General features: G+C 44.4%; 1 protein-coding gene across 4 annotated transcripts; it reads right to left on the bottom strand.

The window, feature by feature from the left end:
• Nucleotides 1-1,838: 1,838 nt before the first annotated feature.
• On the bottom strand, nt 1,839-19,327 carry GOSR2 (golgi SNAP receptor complex member 2). Of its 4 annotated transcripts, none has more exons than XM_074926756.1 (6): nt 19,237-19,327; nt 16,412-16,476; nt 13,499-13,607; nt 12,257-12,389; nt 9,335-9,475; nt 1,839-5,804 (listed from the first exon to the last, which is right to left on the bottom strand). In XM_074926756.1, the coding sequence occupies exons 1-6, from the start codon at nt 19,263-19,265 to the stop codon at nt 5,643-5,645; spliced, it is 639 nt and encodes a 212-aa protein (XP_074782857.1). In that variant the 5' UTR covers nt 19,266-19,327; the 3' UTR covers nt 1,839-5,642. The 4 variants fall into 4 exon arrangements, with proteins under 4 accessions (XP_074782857.1, XP_074782858.1, XP_074782860.1 ...); XM_074926757.1 differs by having other exon boundaries at nt 13,499-13,604; XM_074926759.1 differs by lacking the exon at nt 9,335-9,475.
• Between the last annotated feature and the right edge of the window lie 2,349 nt (nt 19,328-21,676).

The following is a 21,676-nucleotide window of genomic DNA, read 5'->3' as shown; positions in this document are numbered from 1 at the left end:
CGGCCCTGGACTGAGGGGGGGGCGAGTGGGGGGAAATGCTTCAGCACCCGAAGGCCTTGGGCAAGGAAAAACAGAGTGAGGCAGGAGCACCCTCTGCAGAGCAACTATTAAAACTTCTGTATTATTTACACTGTTACTGTGAAGGCAGGATACCGTCACCTCTGGGTTATGTTATAGCTCACAGGTTTTTTTCTTCTACACTTGAGGCATTCAATATCGTTACTACAGTCATGGGTAGTGTTACCACTGGTTTTTATTCTGAAAGGGGTGTTGATTTTGAACACGTATCAGTTGTAATCGTGCATTATGGGGTTAACATTTGGAAACAGTATACATGCACAGGCGTACCTATTAAGCTTTGGTTACTAGACAAGTACAAACATCCTCTAGTACTTACTGTACTATCTTCCCTCTAAACTCTATCCCATCCAGTCAAAGTGTCTTAATTCATTATCTCCTCCTCCAATCTGCATATACATTGAACAATTCACTCTATTTTAACTGCTAAAACTTTCTGTTTCAAAACTTTTACCCCTCTGTTTTGTACCCTCCTAGATTTCTCCTACAGATGCAGTCACACCTCAAAGCACGTTGCTGAGGCAACAATACTATTTCTAGGCTTGAGCTGCTGCTAATCGTATTGAAGTCCTTTAGGGGACCACCCTAGAAGATCAACTGTGAAGAGCTGTCTCAGCAGACTGCCAAAGGCTGATCTGATCTATCTAGTTTATACCTGCATCACTGGAGGAATTTCTAACTTGGAATTCTTTGCTGGATATTTTCTGATTTAGTAAGTGTTTTGTAGCTGTGGGGAACTTCAATTACTACAAAATAAAACATAATTGCAAGAGAAGGATAATCTAAACCCTTGATCTCACATTTTAAATCCACAATCTCTTTATTAACAGCCACATTTTGCCCTCCAAGTTCTTCCTTCATTATCCTTCATTAGAACGCAGGAGGAAGGTTGAGCAGGACACCGGACTGCAGCCCCCCCGGCATCAGCAGGCGGAGGGCAGGGCAGGGGCAGCTCTGGCCCCTCTCCAGCGCCAGAGGGGGCGGGCAGAGCACGCCGGGGTCCTGGGTCTCCTCCCTGCAGCACAGCTCCCACCTGCACCCCGCTGCCCCCCACCCCCGTTCCACCACCCTTCGGAGCCACCACGACCTCCAGGGCCGTACAAGGCTGCCGTGTCACCACCAGTCTCACCAGTGAGAGCCACCCCTGGGAGCGCCCGGTCTGGAGCCAGCGCACACGCAGCCCCCACCCCCCAGAGCAGCGGGACCCCCTGGCACAGGCCGGGCTCCGCCACAGCGCCCCGCGACCTCCGCCCTGCCGGCGCCGCCGCCTCTGCCGCGCCCTCCTCTCCACCCAGCCCGTTCCCCGTCTCCCCTCTCCTCAGCGCACACACTCTCCCTCGGCACCCAGGACCCGCACACCCCCCTCGCGTGGGGCTGCCCCCCACCCCTTCCCGGGTGGGCAACCAGCGGGGGAGGCTGCAGGAGGCCCCCGGCTGCCTCCCGTGCCGGCCCCTTCGCTTCCTGCGCCGCTACCAGCCCCCCGCACCCCCCACTAGTCTCAGTCCCAGCTGAGCGCCGGCTTTGACCCTCCGGCAACAACCCGACTCCGCTTCCCCTTCCTGGAAGCTTCCTTTTCACTCTGAGCTCAGGCCGGGCCTCCCCGTCCGGCCAAGTCAAACCTGCCTCAATGTTCAGACTACTGGAATTTGTCCAACTTTTTAAAGTATTTCAGCACCTTACATGTTAGTCAAGGTAAAAAAAAAAAAAACAAACAAACAAACAAACAAAAAAAAACCCAACAATTTACTTTGGTTGAAAAATCTTTATTCACATAACACATCACATGAATCACATCATGTCCCACCATTGCCCCCCTATGTATAAAATACTGGTAAAAAGTTTTTTTCCAGAGGCAAGTTAAATTCCGTGGTGTTCTCTCATGAGAGCGCAGCTCATCCGGCAGCCGGACGCTTGCTGTGCCGCAGAGAGCAGAACAGCTCTGCTGAAGGAAATGTAGTTCCTCCCAGGAAAGGAAACTTCCCAGAGAGCTGCAGCAGCAACATGGCACACTGCAACCACAGAGGCGTCGGGGTGACATCCACCGTCTGAGATACCACAGGTGCTCTTGGAAATCACTTTGAACTTTAACATGTAGTACAAATGTGTTTGAAGTTGCACATCATCAAATCCAATTACCCATGTGGCTCCTTCAAAGCCCCACATCTCACCTTTAGACACAACAAACAGCAAGGACACTGCTTACAAAAGGGAAATTAGCCACACAGGAACAAGGGCAAAATAAATGAACAGAGAAGCATGTATTAAAATGCCAAGCAAGTCTCAAAAACAGAACAAAAATCCAGTTCTGATTATTTTATGGCTCCTACCACAAGCCAAATAAAGAAACAAATTGGCTAAAGTCCCACTTTGGTGTAAGACAAATCCTGCTACAATGGGTCACAACTACACAAACTTTAAACACCGTCACACGACATCCTTTAAACACTGAACCATACAGCTATAAAATCAAGGTGGAATTCGACCGGTTTATCAGAACAGAAAAACATTTGCTAGAGATTGTAGGATCCCAGAACTGTTTGGCTTGGAAGAGACCTTAAAGCCCATCCAGTGCCACCCCCTGCCCCGGGCAGGGACACCTTCCACTAGCCCAGGTTGCCCAAAGCCCCGTCCAACCTGGCCTTGAACCCTGCCGGGGGGGGGCAGCCACAGCTGCTCTGGGCAGCCTGTGCCAGGGCCTCACCCCCCTCACAGGGGAGAATTTCTGCCTTACGTCTCATCTAAGTCTCCCCTCTGTCAGTTTAAAATCATTACCCCTCATCCTATCCCTACACCCCCCAACAAAGACTGACTCCCCCCTTTCCTGCATCACCTTTCAGCCCTGGGGGGCCGCTCTAAGGTTTCCCCGGAGCCTTCTCTTCTCCAGCTGAACCCCCCAACTCTCCCAGCCTGTCCTCACAGGGGGGACTCCAGCCCCCCGAGCATCTCCGTGGCCTCCTCTGGCCCCGCTGGAGCAGGTCCGTGTCCTTCTGCTGTTGGTGCCCCCAGAGCTGGACCCAGCCCTGCAGGGGGGTCTCACAGAGCAGAGCAGAGGGGAGAATCCCCCCCTGGCCCTGCTGCCCACCCTGCTCTGGGGGCAGCCCAGCACACCGTTGCCTTTCTGGGCTGGGAGCACACGTTGGTGGCTCACAGTCAGTTTTCCATCCACCAACACCCCAAAGTCCTTCTCCTTGGGGCTGCTCTCAATCCACTCCTCACCCAGCCTGGATTTGTGTTTGGGATTGCCCCGACCCATGGGCAGGACCTTGCCCTTGGCCTTGTTGAACTTCATGAGGTTTGCACGGGCCCACCTCTGCAGCCTGTCCAGGTCCTTGTAAGGATCCCTTACACGGTGCCCAACTGATCTCACAGAATATGATCCTGCCAGTGCATAGTATGCTAAATCTATCAGGTTGCATATTTAAAATAAATTTAAGGTAAATTTAGATCTAAAATTTAGATTAAAGATACAGCAATACAGATGGTCCATCACTGCAGATTTCCTCTTTTCCTTTTAATTCTCTAGTCCCTCAGGCTCCAATGAAAACCAATTGTATACTAGGTCTGCTAATGTGTTCCCTTGAGAAAGCCTAGCAGAGTGAGGAACAAGAGCACAAAACACTTCCAAAGCATCAAACACACTGAAAAGCACAAAATGGACAGCCAGAAGGCACTGGCACACAGGACTGTGCTGATGGCACAATCACTGGAGCTTTCCTGCTCTCTTCTGCTGAACCATCCGATAGGAACATCCAGGCACTGACAGATCTCATCCTGACTGACTCTTCTCTTGCCCCGGGTTCCAAGCAGGAAGCTGTCTGGCCTGTGACAGCTGATGAAATTGGGTACTCTCATCTGGGCTTCAAAGCTCTGCCACAACACACAGGTCAGTCAATACTTTAGTTATGCAACTGTAAACAAGCCCAGCCAAAGCCTGTTCTGCTTGCCCATATTAACTGAAATCCATTTTTTACAGTTATTAATACCACTTCTCCAAGTTTGCAACAGTCTACATAATAAAAGCAAAGCTTATTGCAGCAAAGATAGAATGCAGAACTTTTAATCTTACTAATTAAGAGACCCATAACCATTCCAGACAGAAAAAAAATGAAGGAATTGCCAGCATTATGCCACATCATCTGAATATGACACTTCCGTGCCACTGTTAGACATCTGGAAATGCTCCAGGCTTGTACACAAATAGGGATGGGAATGTATGCGAAGGCTGATTGAAATGGATGATGCCCAAAATCTCAGGACAGCCATTCTAAGAGAGCCCCCTCAGCCTGCAGGGAAAAGAGTGACATATTAAACAATGAGGCATTTCATAACTGTGAATGTTTAAATGTGGATAGATCCCTACAACCAAGGAGATGGGTCTAAGCTGGCTGTCACCTCTGTGAGATGATCTGTATGAGGTCTTTCACAGTAATTCTGCAGGTACAACAGGTAACACAAAGAACACCCTTCCAAGGATGAGGGATGTTTACCATCCCAAGGCACGTAACTTCAGGAAACCATTCTGACAACTGATTTTAAGTGAAAGGTCTGTTGCCCTGATCCCACTGTTATTCTGAACACAAAGAACAGCAGGGAGAGCCCATTCCAGCTCTATGAACACAAAAACTGCAAATCTGAATCTGAGCACAGCAAGGACTTGCCTGCTTCACTGATTCAAAAAATACCCACTTCAGAGCACAAAACCTCAACCAACCACCTCAGAAAAGGAAGGCAACACACCGAAATGTGATGTGCACTAGCATTAAAAACATGTCAGAGTCTTACAGTTTTCAGTGGCTGGATTTGGTACTAGGCACAGTGAGATGACATAGGCCTCATTTGCTGCTGACTGAAACAGGCAGGAGTACAGCATTCAGCTTCCCCTGGGAAGCAGCGGGGCATAAAAAGGTACCAAAACATACCTCAGACAAAATGGGAAGCATTTCAGCCTGAAACAGAAAGATTTGTGCTGGTTAATACTGTATGTGTAAGCAAAAAAGTCAGCTGAGTTATAACTGTGCTTTAAGATCCTTCCCCACAAATCCTTCTGGCAAAATGTGAGTTTGCAGATGGGAACCCCTTGCTTTTTGCACACTTAGTCCACAGGAGCGTGCCTACAATGTGAAATTCTCCTCAGTGCCATTCTTCCATTGCTAAATGCAGTGACCAGGGTGACTTGCAGCTAGCACAGGAGAGGCTCACTACATCTTATGCTCTGCCTTTGCATCCTCCTGTCTCTATCTGCCCAGAAGGGCACTCCTACCTTGCAGTACAGCTGGGCAAAATCTTCACTTCTGCTTCCTGTTTAACCAGATTCTTAAACCTGCAGACAGTAAGGTGAGAGCAGTAAAGGCTAGGGTTATTTTTATAGGGCCATTCTCAACTACAGCGTCCCCAGAGAAATTTGTTTCCCTACGCGCTTTCCACGTGACGTGTCTGAGTGTGATTTGTAAACTCTGAAGTTCACAGAAGGGGCTCATCCAAAGCAGCACTCGGAGGAAAGTACAGTCTGGAGGACAGTCCATCTTGCTCCAAAAGAAAATCTCCTCCGACAACAATTCAGTAGCTCATGTCAGGTACTGCACGACGAGAAACATAATTACACAAGTCAAAATCATTCCCCCAATCATGAAGTATTTATCTTGGAAGGCTCGCTTCTCAATCAGCCGCATCACTGTATTGGATAAGCCCAACATGTTGGCAACATCCAGGATCTTCTTGTGAGTACCCTAAGAATAAAAAGACAGTAAAGAAAATTAATCTCATGGTCCAACACTTCTTATTCCACAGTCCAAGAATATTTCATCATGGGTGGCAAGTGGTGGAATTCTGATAATGGAACTTACAATCAGCCAACAGTTTGTACAGTTTTAAGAGGAGATGGCCATGGGACCCTGGAAACAGCTTGATGATGAGACTAATTAATTCACACACATGAACAGGAATGTGGTTAGAGATACAAAACTGTCTGGGCACAGACATTGTAAAGAGTGGCTCAGAGAAAAAGCACTCCCTACAGAGGCATTAAGAGTTTTTCTGATCCTTTTTCAGAGACCCAGTCTAGTAAAAGCTTGGAGATTCTTCAGACAACCTGTACTGTGAAACTTCCCTCCTGCTGAAGTACAGCTCATACCAACAAGAGATGGAAAAGGAGGTCCAGAAACTTGTAAGGCTAATGGTAGAGTGCAATGCAAAGGCATATAGAAGTGTAATTAATGCAATTTCAAGAAATCCTTCTGGAGAAAAGCACTGAACAAAGACTGCTAGCAGGTGTACTGCAGGCAGGCCCACGCCTCAGTTCTGCTTCACTGCTGAAGCAGTTGGTATTAAGAACGTGGATCCTACCAGTTACCACGTCAGCAGTAAGCACGCGGGGAGATAAACAGCGAGCTGCAGGACTGGGGGTAACGGGAAACGAGCTGGGGCAGTCACTACTGCAGTGCACCAGGAACACTCCTACTTCATTTCAGAGCAATAGTTAAAGGAAACTGTATGAATTACAGGCACAGGGCTGTACTCCGGGCACAGTTCAGAGCTGGGTATTGTCCTGTCTGGGAAGGTGGGAGGGAGGGAATGAACTCACAGCTACAGAGTCACTGTGGTACAGGTAGGTGAGACAGACCTTTCCAGACAAACTGACCACCACAGCTCAGCTCCTAGCACACAGGCAGAGACACTGGCCAGCACCAGCCTCCACCACACCTACATGTGCAAAGATGGGCACTGCTAGGAAACAGCCCTGTCACCCCACAGGAGTCGTAACGGAGCTCGTCTCTCAAACTGACTTGTGGGTCCAAGACCTTAACAGAACACCCAGCTTCAGAAAGCTGTAAGACTTATTTCTTCTCTGAGCAAGGTCAATAGCACAGATTCCCATCACAGTGCTCTACCACCATGCTTTAATTATTTTAAAATAAAAACTCTAGCTTCTGTTCTCACAGTCCACTGTATCTTTGGTCTCAGAAGAATAAAAAGGGCAAATCTGGGAACTGTTTTGAATACAAACCTGACAAGATCAGAAAAGCTCTCTGAGGACAGAATTTATATCAACTATGTTAGACATACATGCACAAACAGTTTCCCAATCCATGAAATATGCAGATTTGCAATATCAAATTAGATAAACAGTTTCTTCTGTAGAAGGCTGTGTAGGTGTTCAGGCCCTTTGCTGAAATCACATTATGTCTCTGCTAGTAAAACATAATCACATTTTTCACCTTCATTTCATATACCTCACATTAAACCCCTGGATACTACTTTCAAGTTCAGCACTTTTCCTGTCTCTGTAGCAATCTTTTCACACTACTTCAGAACAAAGGAAAACCCTGGAGAAGAGGAACCAAATATGAAGCTTTAAAATAAAAGCAAACAATAGGAAAGTGAAGACTCTTCAATTCTTGCAGCCAGAACAGTGGAACTGCACAATTAGAACAGTTAAAGCCCTGCAACAAGCTGGTAATACTTTGTTCATACCTGTCTATCGATATGCAACACCCAAGAAGTTACACAGACTAACATGCTTCCAAAGTAACCCATTTATCCTTCTCTGTTGTCGCTGTGCTAGCTGCTTCTGCCAGATTTGTAAATGTGCAACAAAGTCTTTGACAGTGTAAAAAAAGCTAAGGGGAAAAGGAATATGAAAAGCTGTTTCCTCATCTGTGAGACAAAGTATCCCCCTGCAAACATAAGAATATGATGCTCACAAAAGAACAGACTACTGGCAGCAGTGGGCAGAAACATGCTAACAACTTTGACAGTTCTGACCCCAGTATACTGCCTTGCTACAAGTTGGCAGCTGTTGTAAGGGGCGCTTAGAGCGCAGAAGGCCCACCATGATCTAATAGCAATGCAGACACCTTACTGCAACCTAACTAGCAAAAGAAACAAGACAGGCCTGTAGACTACAAGAAATAGTATTCCCTCTCAGACTCTCTGAGGCAGCAGGTTCTGCATGTATTTCTCTACTGTGTTTGCCCAATGTGGTTAAGTTCTCCTGACCTGTGATGCATGCACTTCTTCTCAGGAACCCTCCTGAATCAGTGACTTACCAGCCTGTACAATCAACAACCCAAACTCTCCATGTGAAGCACAGGAACACTCGTACACTTTAATGACTGGATGCCCCAAGCCACCAAAACCATCCAGAGCTAAACACAGAGGACAAATGTCCTCTGCTGTTACACCCTGCAGTGGTCCTGGGCAGCACTTTGGGAACGCCAGGTCACCTGGACCCCTGGATCAGGACAGGAGGTACCTGGCTTGTGAAGAGCAATGAACATTAGATTAAAATAAGCACCTAGCAGCTCTGCCCTGTGAAGACACCCAGCTCTGGGAACACCTAGGAAATGGTACCACTGGTCCCAGAAGTTGCTCCAACAAAATGCCTATGCCCTTCAAGGGTGAGATCCACATGTGTGTGCAGTTCAGCTGTATGTGTGCCAGCTGGCAGACTGCTTTCACAGCCAGTGAAACCCTGGCCTGCCATCCCCGGAGCTTAAGGTGTGACTCCTGACCAAAAGTAGAGATTTCTGTTAACAGTTAAAAATGCCTAAATCCTCTGGCAGATACGTCCTAGAAGAAAAGCAGTAGCACAAACCAGACAACGTTATCCCCATCAGAAGATGAATACAACAGACATAGGGAATTCACCACATTTTTCACACACTTGTTATTAAAAAACTTTTTGTATCTTTGAGCTATTCACTCAAAATTTAACATCACTTTGAACAGTCTTTAAAATAAAAGACAAGTATCTGTTATTAGGAGACATGAAGAGATACGGCTGTCATTAACATAATTCAGGGAAGGATATAGTGTAAGGTCCATTAGACCCGAGAGAGTATTATCTTAAGTACTTTGTGCCAGCTTCATGGTTGCTCTGAGTGATGCTCACCTGAATTAACACCTGTGAGCTAGCCACTACTTCCCGTTCTTCACTTGAATTAAAAAAAAAAAATACAACCAACCAAACAACAAAACCCATAAGGGACCAAAACATAAACATTCAGCACTCCAAATACTAACCACTGTGCAGGTGAAGACTGTCAGCCACACAGCCACAAAAAGAGCTTTAAAGGTGTTCCTAGTGAGATGATAAATTGTAAAGATTTCAGGTTCAGTTAAAATGGAGTTTGGGCCTTTCCCAGCCTTCTCAGCTTGAAGCAGTATACTGAAACAAACATGTTTTTATTTTACATAGCCTGATCATCATAAACACAATAAAATGTGGGGTCTTTTTGGTAAAAAATGATGCCCCCACCTTTAATGTCACTCTCTGGTCCCTCAGCCCCTGAAGGATGTTGGTCCCACTGCCAATAAGATCATCCATGCCACGATGGGCATTCTGGAGGGATTCATTAAACTGTAATGTTTCGTCGATCGGTATGGTGGTGTCAGAGTCCTGTGGGGGAAATGCAGGGTCTTGGTTACCGTGCCTGCTCGCTCACACTGCCCAGACAGAGTTAGATCCAGAAAAACAACATGCAGAAACAAATGTGGCAAAAACTTGACAGGACTTGAAGGATTATGTTTTAACCATTTTCTCATAAGGATATTACATACAACATTAACATTTACATGAAAAAAGTAATTTAGAGAAGCCTATGGGAAACAAGCCAAAAGGCAAAGTTCATCAGCTATTCAACTGCAACTGGATCTTGAAAGATTTTTATCAGATGAAAAATGGAGAATTTTTTATAATCTCAGTTTATGATGCATGTAGGAAAGGGAATTTCAAGAGAGAACATCAAAGCTAACAGAAGGTGTTTAACAAGGAGTCATTTGATCATTGCAAGTGAAAGACTTTTGAAAGATTGAGCATCACATTTCTCAGCGACAGAAGGCCTGCAAAACACGTCTGGGAGATGACATTCTATAAAGGTACAACATGGTGCAAATTTCTGATAGTGAGGGCAAACAGACACAAATCTAGTTCTCTGAAGGTCAACTCAACATCCAAGGCTTTATCTAAAAAAAAATAAAAATAAATTAACATTTTTCCAATAAAAATGCATTAGCTCAACTAGAAACTATAAATCTTGAAATGGAAATAACTGGGTAAAATTCTGTAATCTGGATTGCACAAGAGGTCAGAGGGTGTGATCAATTTTGTCTTTCAAAGGCCTCCAGTTTAATTTTCTCTACACAGCATTTCATCCAGAGTGTGAAGATAATAGCTCATCACTCCCACACTGTTCTACGGACAAGACTCATGATACTGGTAAGAGGTTAAGTGTGGAAACATGCTTCCATGTTCCTAGAACAAGAACTGCCAAAATGCAGAATTCATATTTAGGGCAGAAGATGGTTAATACCCTACATCTGACTGTCAGCTGTAGGTTACATGCATGTAACAATACCAAACTTGCTCTGAGTAGACTCTGGTGATCATTGTAAAAAAAAAAATGTTGACATGGGAATGACATGTACAGTGTCAGATGCTGTATTGCCTACACGGGTGTTCTGCTTACAGTAAAAGAATGAAGAGTAAAGGACAGAGCTGTTAGTTGTTGCAGGGTCAAAGCTACTGGGTGAAGAAGCCCTGACAGCATACATATCTCTGATCAAATGTCAGTGAAACACTAAGGCTGAAACAAAGGTCTTGTCTGCAGAGCAGAAGCACTTAGATTTGCATCTCAATAGTTATTATTTCAGATATTTACTAAACTTCAAATCAGCAGGGATTTCATTGCCTATACAAGGAGCTTTTTTCTACATTACAAGGCAGCAAGAAAAATATCTAAGCAGATTTTTGACCCTCCTCCCAGAGACTAGATGGCATCATAGCTTTCACCTGCTGTTAGTGGTTTTCTCCAGAATGGTACAAGGGAAGGCTTTAAAAATAAAGATCATATTTACCTTTGAACTAAGCAAAATATTCAGAACAGTGCTACAGCTTTCAAAAGCCATTCTGTATGGCACAGTGATTTATTCAGGATGCTCACACACTCAGCTGACGTTTCTATTTAATAAAGTAGGGTAATATATAAATAGAAACTGTGTAAACTTCTAACCAAAAAGATAGGCCAGTAACTGACAAATAAATCATCATTTTCCCATTAAAGGGTCATTGTACTTTAAAAGTCACATTTTTGTAATGAGTTAAAAGAAATATAAAATAATCATGCACTTTTTTTTTCATCTTGAGACACCTTTCAACATCTAAAAGAGAAAAAAAAAAATGACATTTGCTAGCCTGCTACTGCTCTTCAGAACTGTTCCACTCACATAAGCGTTTTATTTCTGGACAAATTTTCCTACAGGAAAATGTCTCCATATTTGCAGAGGAACACCACAGTGTTTTGAAAACAAATCAGGTTTCAAATTTCAGTGTTCCTTTCAAGTCTTGTTTACAATTTTGAAATAGTGAACAAAATGCTAAATGTCATCTTTATGTCAGGCTTTGAGAAGTGCATCAAACTTCCCAAATCTCAAGAAAATTGGATGGCTCACATTCATTCTTCCTTGCCCTAACAGTGAATGACAACACAGATAAGGAATGTTAGTTTATATGCCTTTAACAAAAAAACCCACACCAAAACCCAAAACAAAAAAAGACTAGCTTTTGAGTTACAGAAAAGTGAAATCTGAAAGCAAATCCACATTACTCAGAACAAAATTCCTCTAGGAATTTGCACTGGGGGAACTTCCCAGTGGAGGAACTGAGAATTAACAAGAATAGGTGGAAACACATTTCTATTATTAAAAACTTTTGAATCATTTATAGGTAAAAAAGCAAGGGTTTTTTTTTCCCAGGTGTGTGATTTATATTTGGACAAATTAAAGCTTGCTGACATCTACTGACAGCAGGGTGTATAGAAGCCAGACATTTTACAGATCTCAGGATTTGACAAAGACATTTGAAACAAATCCAGGTAAAATGCATTACTTTGGTACCTACCTCATTCACCCTTTTGAAACTGCTATATAAAGTCAGGTAGAACTGCACCAGATAAAACAGGAGCAGCAGCTTCTGGAGTCTTTTACTACTGACTCTTAATAGCCCAACTCTTCCTCATAAGAGAGTTGCACTTTTTCAACACATATTGTAATTCTTTTCTATCTTTATTCCTTTTACATCTCACAGCAGCAATCTAAGAGAGTCATGTCTATGTCTTGCCTGAAACTTCTCTGGAAGACTATGGCATCTAGAACACAGAGATCTAAAATAAAGAATATTTACATTAGTAGTGAATGTACGTGCAAGCAACTCTTCTCGCTGTCGCTCCTGCTGCTCCCGGATGTAACGACGATGTTGAAAGTTCCTCAGAGCTGTCTGCAGATGCTGAACGTCGTATTTCAGCTGGTCAACTCGGCTAGAAACAATCAACAACAGGAAGAAATTCCCAGGGATAAAAATAACATTCTTTTCGGGTGTTTTTTATAGGAACAATGGAGTGTTATAAATTAACAAATAATAAAGAATGATGGGTTCTACTTATCTAGAAGATAAAGGGCATTAAAATGTTAGGTCTATATTCCAGACTTAGCTCTTCCATGTCTCGCTTTTCTACTAAACAGGCAATTATTAACTGGAGGCTAATGACAGAATGTGAAGTGGAATTCTTGAGTGGTCTTGGACATCCTATCCCGTGACTAGTCTCTTCAGGAGTTACATATATATTCCTCATTTAACACAGATTTGGAAAGATGGTAGGATTTGAACAGTTTATATTTTATGACCCTTGTGCACACAAAAGATTTAGCTTTCAAGTTTAATTAATTAGCACCGTGTTCTTAAGTTTGAGTTTTTATTAAAAGGAATTTAAAAGTTTGCAGGCAATACAGGAAACATCTCCACTAGGCTAAAACAAGTAACATCCAGAACTCCATTGCCTGCCTCTGATTAAATATGTGATGACTACAAAGAAAGCCTAGATGACTATTTCAGATACTGACCTCTAATATAGGTGACATGAAATCTACCCCTAGTATCTACAAAGACATTTTGGGACTAAACTTTAATAGTAGAGTCACAGAATAAATTAGAACTGAAGTCCTGAGGTCTTTGGTGCAACCTCCTACTCAAACCAGTGCTAACTTTAGAAACCTTCTTATTTTAGTCACCAACAGCTAGGAAAATGGCCCAGAGAAAATTACATGAACTGAATTAATTTTACTTCTTACCTCCACAAATGCCATTAAAAGCAAATGCTGTATAGAATAGAAAATTTTTAAGCCTCGAAGTGCCACGTTCTGCTCATCTCAGAACACAGCCCTCAGTCCAGCTCCATCACCAGTCTGTGGCTAAATGCGGGAAAGTGATTTTGCCTCTGTGCCTCAATTTTGCTACTGTAGAGCACAGAGGTCAGTTATGCAAAGTATAATGTTTTCACTCAAATCAAAAGCAAAGGGCTTCAATAAATGTAATGAAAATAATTACAAAGACCTCACTGCACTATCATAGCAAAGAAGGTGAACTTACAGTTTAGCATTCTGTCGTTTATTGGGAGGTTCTTTGCTGGACAGGATTTCCAGACGTTCCAAGTTGCTGAATATATTGTCTATTCTTGCCTGAATCTCATTTTCTACTACTGCAAAGAAATAAAAGTGTGATTTAATTTGTATTAAAGAACTGCAATCTGAGTGAAGCATTCAAAGCCATCTTTAAAACCTGGCAGATGCAAGTCCTTACTGGATGAAAAAAATCAGATAAGGGAGAACTATACATACCATGAAAAGCCACTTCTTTAACTCAATAATTTGAGACTCTTGCCTTTCCCTCCTCCTCTGAGAAGGGAGCTAGAAAAGCCCCTCCAAAGTCAAGATACCTGAGCCTGCTTCCCTACCAGCTCCATGTATTAGAATTTACAGCTCCCACATTCCCCCCTGCAGCCCCTTCCCGTTCCCTTGGCAGGATTTGCTTACACAAGCCAATAGCCAAAATGTTTCTCACAACAACGGCAATTTAAACCTCTGAAAACTGTTAACACAGAGTTAATATACATCATCCACACCTACAGCAGGGGAGATTGACAGAGGATGGGAAGGATTCAGAGTTGACAGGAACTGGCAGACTGGACAAGCAGCTCAGAAAGACATGGCCAAAACAGGGCTGAAGCCCTTTCAGGTGGGAGAACAAGGCCACAGAATAATTGCCTCTTATCATCTACACTGCAGTTGCTTCTGATAATCTGCACAGAAATAGCAGAGGGGCAATAGTACAATATGCAAACTCATACACTTGTACTTTAATGAGTTGGGAAACTGAAACAACTTGGGAAAGAGTCTTATGTTTTCAGTTACTGTAGTCGTTGTAAATGTACCTTGTACATGGACCAGCAAAACACGATACAAGCCACAACCCCCTTCCTCATTTGACAACCACATTTTCTAACCATGTCACAGTTCAGCATTTCACAACTTAAAGAATTGCACAGAAGGCGAAAGACAGGAGCGTCATTAATCATCTGACATTCCTGTGTTTACAGAAGGTGAGCTGCAGGCTGAAGGTACACACCCCCAGAGCACGTCCACAGACGGGTTATTAGAGCACAGAAGCACCGTCACGTCTGTGCAGCCATGAGGACAGTCCTGAAGTCTCAGACTGCCATGGCCAGACCCGGTATAAATAATCACCAAATCCTACAGACACCGTTTGTTCTTATTTTGCATTTAGACCAAAATCTAAACTAATCACTCCACGGTCTCTCAGGACTTTTCAGAAAATCGCATTCAGCAGAACCCAGAAAAGCAAACAGCACGTACAACCCCTTTCCTTGCCCTTTGACGTCCCAGAATCCCAGACTAACTAACTCACATATATATACACAAACCAATCAAATTTCTCCCAATTCATTTCTCCATCATTTAGTACAGCTAAAATTAACAGAAAAGCAACCAGTAGAGCAGACAGACAATTACATCAGCTTTTGCCAGCCCAAGCAATGATATTGCTATCTTGCTCATTCTGCACTTTTCTGAGCAAGAAGTGATTATTTGCCCAAAGTTGGGAAAGGAAAGCTGCAACAGAAAGTTTGATTTCCTGGTTCCTATTCCTGCTCTTCAGCCAAAAGATAATCCTTCTTCCCATAAATTCTGAAATACACACTAATATCTAGAGCATGTATCTGTAACTTTAGAGAGAGAGAGAGAAACTGTGTGTTCATTTACTGACTATGTAAAATGGTGCATAATCCCTTCTCTTGAAATGGTCTCAAGTAGCAGAGGCAAGATGGCAAATTATGTTAATTTTCCAAAAGTTCCAAAATCACATCCAGTGAGCAGCAGTCCAGGAAGTCTGGCATTGTACTAGGAGTAGTACAGCGACCACAAAAAACAGAACCAGTAGACAAATTGTAATCTTTTGACAGGAAAGTTATCACAGCCCTTTCTACAGTGAAGTCATACTTCACAAATATATTTAGAGTAATAGAAGTCAGTCAACGTGTCCATAAATGTATCCAGTCAATGCAGTGTCCTTGCACTTCAGAAATTCCTGATGAGGCCCATTAGCAACTACTCACACAGGAATTAAGGCTTCAAACACAGGTCCAAATTACACTTGTCAACTCTGCACTGGGGTAAAAAGTCCTGCCCCAACTTATCATAGCATTTTATTGCATCATTTTATTAGCACAGGATTAGAGTCCAAATTTACTAACGCAATTTCAGACCTAGTTGTTCTACACATTTCTCGTAAGCAGACTGAATTAGAGGTTCTGACTCTGATGCAAACAGGAACTATCAGAATCATCCTGCTTAAATTCCTGCACACCAAATCACAGCATTTTCCCCAGAAACTGGACTCAGCATCTTTTGGGGAAGACTGCCAATTAGTGGATACTTAAGGAACAGCAAAGTAACAGGACAGATACACAACCACATTTCTGTGCTTCTAACAAACTAGCCCAGTGATGTTCTGAATTTGCAGTTCTGTCCACATCAATGTGTTCATTATAACTCCATGAAAGCATCAGTGTGGGGGTTTTTAACCTGTTTATGTTGAAAGCCTCTACAGCATACCCTGACAATGAGTACCAAAATCTAACAGCACCAAAAAATAGATGGCATTCCCATATCAAGATACTGTAGAAGCATCCACAGCAAGCACTGTCAATTAAAGAATTACAATAGGAAGATGATTTGAAGTAAATTCTTGTTCTGTCTTTTCCACTCTGTCCTTCATATAAAACAGCACCTTATTGAAATCAAATAGTAAAATAATTTTAATGCATTCCAAATTGGTGATGTCTCACCAGTTGATACACAATGATTGAAGAACCAAATTTGTTCCAATAATCATTGTAAATACAATGACAAAGCATACAACGTTAAAGATGCAAGCTAAATCAAATCAGTACTGGAGTGGGACTTTTCTCACTAATTAATTACTTACAGTGTACTGACTCTTTGTCTGAAGTCTCTAGCCGCCCCATGTAAGACTGGACCTCATGGACTTGCCTATCAAAAGAGAAAGAGTAAATTAACGGGAGAAGTCAGTTAACAGTTATAAAATCAAATCATTTTTCAATACCTCAATTTTTGGCTTCTTTTACTTAAAAGTACTTTTTAGAACAGAATAGGAATCAGATACATCGTATTCAGTGCAGACAGCTTATCACTGAACGGAGAAAACCAACCCAGTTCTTCACTTCACTTAATATGCATCTACAAAAGAACTTTCAGTTTAAAAACAAAAATCAAGGCGAAAGGGCTTTCTTTTCCTCAAAGATTTCCAATTCAGTTCTAGCTCTCTTTTCGTAAGTACAACCTGCGCTGGGGCTCTCCCAGTGCCACACACCTGGCATGCTGGAAGCCATTAAGATCCACCTACTCAAGACAATCATGGAGACAAGAGTTCCGATTCACACTAGGAACTCCCAGGAGGCGAGTGCAGCAAAGGGAAGATCCAACTGGGAGAAGAGTGGGTACAAGAGGGACCTTCATAACAGATCTGCAGTGAAACGCTACCTGCGTACACCAGGAAAGTCAAGAGTGCTGATGAGACACCACGCCTTTATGTCACTACATAAACAGGTTGTGCACATCAACTCTAAACACAGGTTTTGTCCCTCCCTTCTCAAAAAGAAAACAGAAGCACTGGCAAAGGCTCAGAGAAGGACAATAAAGATTATGAAAAGTACAGAATAGCTTCTATACAAGAAACAGTTATTCAGTCTGGACTGGAGACGACACTGGGGAGATATCCTAGAGCATATATGGCACAGGAAAAGGTGAATAGAGAATGATTTTCACTGTCTTCTACAATATAGGAATTACAGAGGCATCAAATTAAATCAAAAGTTTAAAACCGATGAGAATTACTGTTCTGAACAAGCAGTGGCAAAGGAAAACAAAACTGAAACACCAAAGGCTGATGGTTGTTAAATTCCTGTTTCAAAAAGCCCCCAAGCCTCACATTTCTGGGAGACTGGGACAATATGCAACAGAAGTATGGCATGTTTGCCCATTTCCTACTCTGTTTCCTGGAGATGTGCAGTTAGACAATGCTGAACACATCCTGGGACAGGCAGACCTTTGGCCATACTTGGTGCAAACAATCTCATAGCAGCTGGGATTCAGACTTCAAGAAACACACTTAAAAAGTTACAAGAATATCATGATCTTTTTTAAAAGAAATTTTAAGAGATCATCATTTTGGTTTCATCAGTGACTCTTTTTCTGGTGTATGTACTGTTTGATAACTACAGCACAAATGTTTATGAAGCCAGACCTCTGAAACCAACTTACCTTACAGAGTAATAAAATATTTATTCTTCAGTTCTGCAATTTTTTTAATAACTATCAGGGCTACCTTTCAAATCACAACACTGTGCTACTAAAGAGATCACTGAGTAGGCCATAAGTACCACATGACTTAGAATTAACTAGAGAACTAATTCAATATCCAGTATCTTGCAACCCACACTTGTTCTGTAGTTTATTTACAGTCAGCTTCTCTGGGATGCCCCAGACAGCTTGCAACTTGCATTGCTCTTAAAATGCCTGTTTAGAAATCCAGGTGTAGAAGCCAAAGCAGACCATGTACAACTGGATCAGAAAAAATACTTCACATTCACCAGGACTCTTCCCATGCCAGAAAATACAGTAAGTCTGGGGAAAAGGTGGGAAAAGAGTTTAAAAGTTCAGAGTATCCCCAGACTGACAACACACACTACAACAAAAACACAACTCAGTGACTACAGTCCCCAAAGAAGCTGTGGCTGCCCCCTCCCTGGCAGGGTTCAAGGCCAGGTTGGACGGGGCTTTGGGCAACCTGGGCTAGTGGAAGGTGTCCCTGCCCGGGGCAGGGGGTGGCACTGGATGGGCTTTAAGGTCCCTTCCAACCCAAACCATCCTGTGATCATAGGATAATGCAATATGGAAACGGGAACAAGACAAGATTATTCCCCTATCAATAACAGTTACTACTACGGGTATGCATTTCTAGATTGACAGCAGGATTTCCCGCTCTTCCCTATAGGGTCACTCTATATCATTATCCCATTAAAGTCTCTTATTTAACACACCACCTCCTTCAACAGAGCTCAGTAAAGAAACCCACTACCACAGAAATTAGCAATATTTGGATTAACCATCTCCTTTCACCTTTCCCATGAGTTATTCCACATCACACAGAGCTGCACGATTTTTTGCCTTATTTTGCAATTTTCATACCACTTCTATCTCAACCAGATTACCCTTCTCTGTGAAACAGTGGGTTTTATCACCGAGGAGTCACACGTTTCCCGAGGTTGTTTAAATTCTTCCTGCTAGACACCCCAAAAGCCCTGCTGTCATAAAAATCCTACTAAATTAGTACGCCTTAAATGCGCAGCAAGAAAACAGAATAACTTGTTTTCAGCAAACACTTGCAATCCTGTGCTTTAAAATCCCGAGGCGAGCAGCTCTGCTTGCCTTCGGACTGACGTGGCTAACAGCAGGCTGGAACTCCGGACAGACACACGGCCAGCCGGGACAGGCTTCTGCTTCCTCCCGCGGCCCAAACACGGACTCTCGGCAACTCTCCGGGGTGGGATACGATTTTTTTATGCGGGAAAAGCTTTGAAAGGGCGCTGCGAGCGCGCTGGGCCGCAGGCGGGGTGTCCGCCCTCCGGCTCATGCCCCGCGGCCCCTCGGGCAGACCGCTGCGGGCAGGCCCCAGCTCCCCGCGGGCCCTCGGGGCCAGGCCCGTTACAGCCCCCCCCACACCTCACGCACTTGTTGGTCTGGTGGTAGAGCCCCTCCATGCCGGCGGCGCGGCCCGGCCGCCTCCGCTCCGCCGCCCACGTCGCCGCCGGCCCCTTCCGGTCCCGGCGACTTCCGGTGCCGCCACTTCCGCTTCCGGGGCCGCCGACCCGCCTCCCGCAGGGCACGCGCTGCCGCCAGGGGGCGCTGCCGGGCCGCCGGGGGTCGCGGGGGCCCGGCGGGATCCAGGCCTCGGTCTGGCTCTGGCACCGGCCGGGCTGTCACCCCCGGCTCGCGTTTCCCACGCCCGTCGTCACGGGCCTCCACATCCCCTCGCCGCCGTCTCTGCCAGGCGCAGAGGGGCCGTCCCGGTGCGGGTGCCCGAGCTGCACCCAGACCGCCCCGTGAGAGCAGCTGTGCGCCCCCGGCCTCAGAAGGGTCCCAGGCCGCCTTGAATGGGGCTTCGGCTAACCTGATCTAGTGGGAGATGGCCCTGCCCACGGCACGGGGTTTGCTGTAGACGATCTTTAACGGCCCCTTCCAACCCCAACCAACACCTGGGTCTCTCAGGTGTCCACACCCTGCAGTAGGTGCTTTAGATTCCCATCCCGGTCAGTGAAAACCTTGTCAGCTAAGACAGGTGTCTTTGGTCATATGAACTGCATCCGCTTCATAAAATCACAGACTGGTTTGGGTTGGAAAGGACCTTAATGCCCATCCAGTCCCACCCTGTGCCCCAAGCAGGGCCACCTTCCACGGGCCCGGGTTGCCCAAAGCCCCGTCCAACCTGACCTTGAACCCTGCCGGGGAGGGGGCAGCCACAGCTGCTCTGGGCAGCCTGTGCCAGGGCCTCACCCCCCTCACAGGGAAGAATTTCTGCCTTACATCTCATCTAAGTCTCCCCTCTGACAGTTTAAAACCATTCCCCCTCATCCTATCCCTACCCCCCTGATTGAGTCCCTCCCCCCTTTCCTGCAGCCCCTTTCAGCCCTGGGAGGCCGCTCTAAGGTCTCCCCGGAGCCTTCTCTTCTCCAGCTGAACCCCCCAACTCTCTCAGTCCGTCCTCACAGGGGGGGCTCCAGCCCCTGATCGTCTTTATGGCCTCCTCTGGCCTCACTCGAGCAGGTCCGTGTCCTTCTGCTGTTGGTGCCCCAGAGCTGGACCCAGCACTGCAGGGGGGGGCTCTAGGTGCATAGGGCACATGGAGGTGCAGATACTGAGCAGGGAGTAAAAGGAACCCTACCCCTAGGCATTCCTTCTAAAATAGCTTTTCCAGCTCTTTGATCATCATCACCATCCTCTCTGAATGTTGCCTACCTGTCCTGTTGAGTCTTTCATTTTCAGAGAACTACTTTAACTCCAAAGGATTGTTCACAAATGGTCATGGTCATGGTCAGCTTAGGTCATCCACTGTGCAAATAGCTTTGTTTTCTTAATAATCCTGATTTTTCCACTTACCTTCAGACAGACTGAATTCCCTACAACAGGTTATCACACATTCATTGTGTAATAGCAGGTTCCTCTGCCATTTTTTACAGGGCTGGCAGTTTAGGCCTTGCTCTGGGGTTGTATGAAAGACAGCTTTCAGTTAGCTCATCTGTACATAGTTTCTTAATTGTTTTGACCAGATTATCGACTGCAGTTGAAGCCACAACCTTTCTTTTATACACTGGACTACAAAACCTGATGTTCTTTATGGTCATAGTCTGCTGAGCCACCTGAACTTCTACAGCTTTATGAGAGAATCAAGGAGAAGGTGGATTATCAGAAAAACCCAATAGATACAGGCCAGTTAGTCAGGACACCAGGACATTAGAAATACAGATACAAAGACTGATTGATTAAAAAGCTAAAATTAGGACTATAATTCATACTTGACAGTGTAATTTAATGGAAAATAGTTCTTGTCAAGAAACATAACTTTATTCTAATTAGAGCTTGGTTGGAAAAAATGGGAAAGACATGTGTTCTGTAAAGCATTCAACTTAATACCACAAGATCAGTCGTTTAAAAATTAGTAAGTGTAGTCTCTGCCCTCATGGACCAGGCAAGCACTCAGCTCTTCCCTTCTCCACTGTTTCTTCCCTCTCTTAAATGTTGTCTTTTTCTCTTGTTCCTCAGGTTTTGAATTCTCCCTGATGTTGGACTGATGCTACCTTTCTCTGGGTTCATGCTACCTGTCCCACTTGTGGTATGGAGAGAAACCTGCTGCATCACAAACAATAATGTGGTAAACCGGGTCCATCTAAATAAAATGTTCTGATACAGTTAAATACAACTTTTCAAATCATAAGCTGTCTTCAGCAACCACAGCCATATTCCACACTTTTCTTCACTTAGGCAAAGCCTAGATAACTTTACTGCAAAAATTCAAGATATTGAAGGAAGACAGACATTGGAGAGAAGATGAGAAATTATGTTAAGAGGTGGGGAGGGTTAAGGCGAACACCTTCTTATGTGACACTGGGCAAAA

Source organism: Athene noctua, chromosome 25, assembly GCF_965140245.1.
Source record: "Athene noctua chromosome 25, bAthNoc1.hap1.1, whole genome shotgun sequence".
In the NCBI taxonomy this organism is placed as follows: Eukaryota; Metazoa; Chordata; class Aves; order Strigiformes; family Strigidae; genus Athene; species Athene noctua.
This window is presented reverse-complemented; position numbering and strand designations above follow the sequence as displayed.